The sequence below is a fragment of the Cibotium barometz genome, chromosome 28 (assembly GCF_041138505.1).
Source record: "Cibotium barometz isolate CiBa-2024 chromosome 28, ASM4113850v1, whole genome shotgun sequence".
In the NCBI taxonomy this organism is placed as follows: domain Eukaryota; kingdom Viridiplantae; phylum Streptophyta; class Polypodiopsida; order Cyatheales; family Cibotiaceae; genus Cibotium; species Cibotium barometz.
In genome coordinates, this window is record NC_141073.1 from 28,000,548 (window position 1) to 28,003,047 (window position 2,500).

Genomic DNA, 2,500 nt, shown 5'->3' on the forward strand with positions numbered 1-2,500 from the left:
TTACGAGAGATGTAGTGAGAGAGAGAGAGAGAAAGAGGCAGGTGGGGGCAAAAAAGAGAGTGTCACTCCTCAATCTAGAGATATCTCACTTGTCAAACACGCAGCCCTCCCTCTTCTCGCCCTCCTCCTCTTTCTTATACACCGCACTGGAGCGTAGAGATGAGCCTTGTGCAGAGCTGAGACCCAAGGGGGGCGGCGGGGGGGAGGGATCTCCTTTGAGCTGCCTTGGAACGAGCTTGTTTCAAGCTCTGCCTTATCTTACTCCCCCCACAGGCTGGTTTGCCTGCAATAATACATCTTCCTAACATTCTTTGGAATCGTTGCTGCCCGTTGTGAGAGGCCGTTACTCGCACACCCTTTCCGGTACGCTTGTTGCCTGCTGTGTAGGTCGTTTGGGAGACCTCATCATCATCATCACCCTTACTCTTGCGTCTTTTCATGTTATCCCATGCCCTTAACAACTTTCCACCTTCTCTCACTTGCTATTTCATCTTCCAAGTTATAACTCCTCTACCTAATTAGCTTCCTTCCCTTGTCATCATGATTATCACGCTCTCTCTCTTTTAAGGTTGCCTGCTTCGCCTGCATGCTAGAGAGCGGTTGGTGAAGCTTTAATACTCGTCATATGGTGGTCCATCTTCGTTGGCAGCACACTAGCAGGATTTGCTTGCTGCTTCTCTTCCTCCACTTTATTAGCTCCCCAGGTAACATTTCGTTTCTGCTCAGCTACTAGAGCTTCACAGGTAAGAACACTCACTCGCTACGTTCTGCACAAATTTATGTAAGTTTTTCCCCTTTTCTCAACACAATCTTCCCCTCCGTCTCTTGGCAGGAGGTTCTATTCGAGAATTAGCCTGTGCTGAACACAAATTAATCCGTTTGCTTCACCAAACCTTTAATGTCTCCGCGTTAACAAAGAACAGTGTACTGCTTGAGACAAGGGTAAGGCCTTTAAGCTCCATTGCTGAGTAATTCTTTGCACCATTTGATATTTTCATGGTTTCTCATCTGCAGCCTATCAAGGATCTATCTCATACAGAGCCCAATCGCAGACATAGCAAGGATCTGGACCATTCAGAGCTTAATCTACAATTTTCGACTGTGACAGACAATTGGCTGGGGAGTGAGAAGACATCTTTTCAGAGACTACCATCCGTAAGAGGGAAGACTCTGGTTGAAGTTACTCATGGGGGGGCGTACAGGAGACGCATAAACAGAATTCATTGGGGGGGTTATGTTCCATTGAGGGCTTCTCAACTTGCCTATGATATGGACTCTTCCATACCAAGGCATGAACCAGAGAGCATGTCATCATGGACATCAACCTCACCATCATCCCCATCATCATTGCCGTCATCCTTATCTTCGGCATCATCCTCATCATCATTGCCATCAGCCTTAGTGGTAAAGGCTACTGACAGGTTCTGGTGCATCGCAAGGCCATGGGCAAGCCAAGATATCCTGCAGGCAGCTTTGGATTGGGCATGCGGATTGGGGGGTGCAGATTGTACACCCATCCAGCTCGCGGAGCCTTGCTATGTGCCCAACACCCTGATCTCACATGCGTCCTATGCCTTCAACAGCTACTTTCAGATCCATCTGCAAGCAGTGGGCACTTGCGATTTTGGAGGGACTGCAATGATCACCAACGTGGATCCAAGTGAGTTGTTCCCAACGTGAGGAGGTAAAAGGGGTTGTTCCTGTGTTAAGGAAGCTTTAAGTGAGTGACCCATTTTCGAATGTTTTTTCTTATGATGTGTTATGAGTGAAGGTTTTGTGGTAGAAGGGGGGAAAAAGAGGTGTTCACTGTTTTTGAGGCTGGAATCGGATACACATTACTGTTGTGTCCCAGGGGCTGGGAATACCTATCATGACCACCCATGAAAAGGACTTACCATGACCACCCATGAGGCTTGGAGCGTCGTCATGGTAGCTCCTTATCATGGGTGGTCATGATAGGTATTCTCAGCCCGTCTACTTGAGTGACAAGTCCAAGTTCCATGGGCGGGCAGTTGTGATACGATACTCTGAAAAAAACGGCATTCTAGTGTATTTTTACTTGTCAGAATTAAGAAACCGGCCGAGATTTTAAGTAGCCCTTATTGTAAGAAATGATATTTTAAGTAGTTTTTATTGTAAGGAATATTTTTTTATATATTTTAAACTTCAGTTATAAATGGAGATTTCTAAACAAAAACCGGATAGATTTAAGAGTTGTCTTTATGTTGATTGGTTGAAAAATATATACGCATTCCTTTAATTTCCCTGTCTGTTCCACTGGGACAGGTTGGCAATTGTGATAGGGTGAGTTGGGTGGTGGTCATAGTGGGTCCCTCTCATGGGGGACCTTATTTGTAACCAACCTAAGTCCCACTTATTTTGAAAGTGGGAAGATTTTTTTTGATAGACTATTAAAGATTTTTTTGATTATTGTTCTCTCTCATAAGAATTTTGGGTTGATGCTTTGGCACAGGTTATCCCGGATGCAATTATCCTTTCC

General features: G+C 45.3%; 1 protein-coding gene across 1 annotated transcript in view; it reads left to right on the forward strand.

The window, feature by feature from the left end:
* Nucleotides 1–2,500, forward strand: part of LOC147622703 (uncharacterized) — a 3,132-nt gene that overhangs the window by 132 nt on the left and 500 nt on the right. The window contains exons 1-4 of the mRNA XM_086822306.1: nucleotides 1–704; nucleotides 833–942; nucleotides 1,015–1,660; nucleotides 2,474–2,500. The exon at nucleotides 1–704 is cut by the window's left edge and continues 132 nt beyond it; the exon at nucleotides 2,474–2,500 is cut by the window's right edge and continues 1 nt beyond it. Coding sequence (XP_086678432.1) covers nucleotides 626–704; nucleotides 833–942; nucleotides 1,015–1,660; nucleotides 2,474–2,500 — 862 coding nt within the window. The 5' untranslated portion in view covers nucleotides 1–625. The remainder of the gene's footprint in view (nucleotides 705–832; nucleotides 943–1,014; nucleotides 1,661–2,473) is intronic.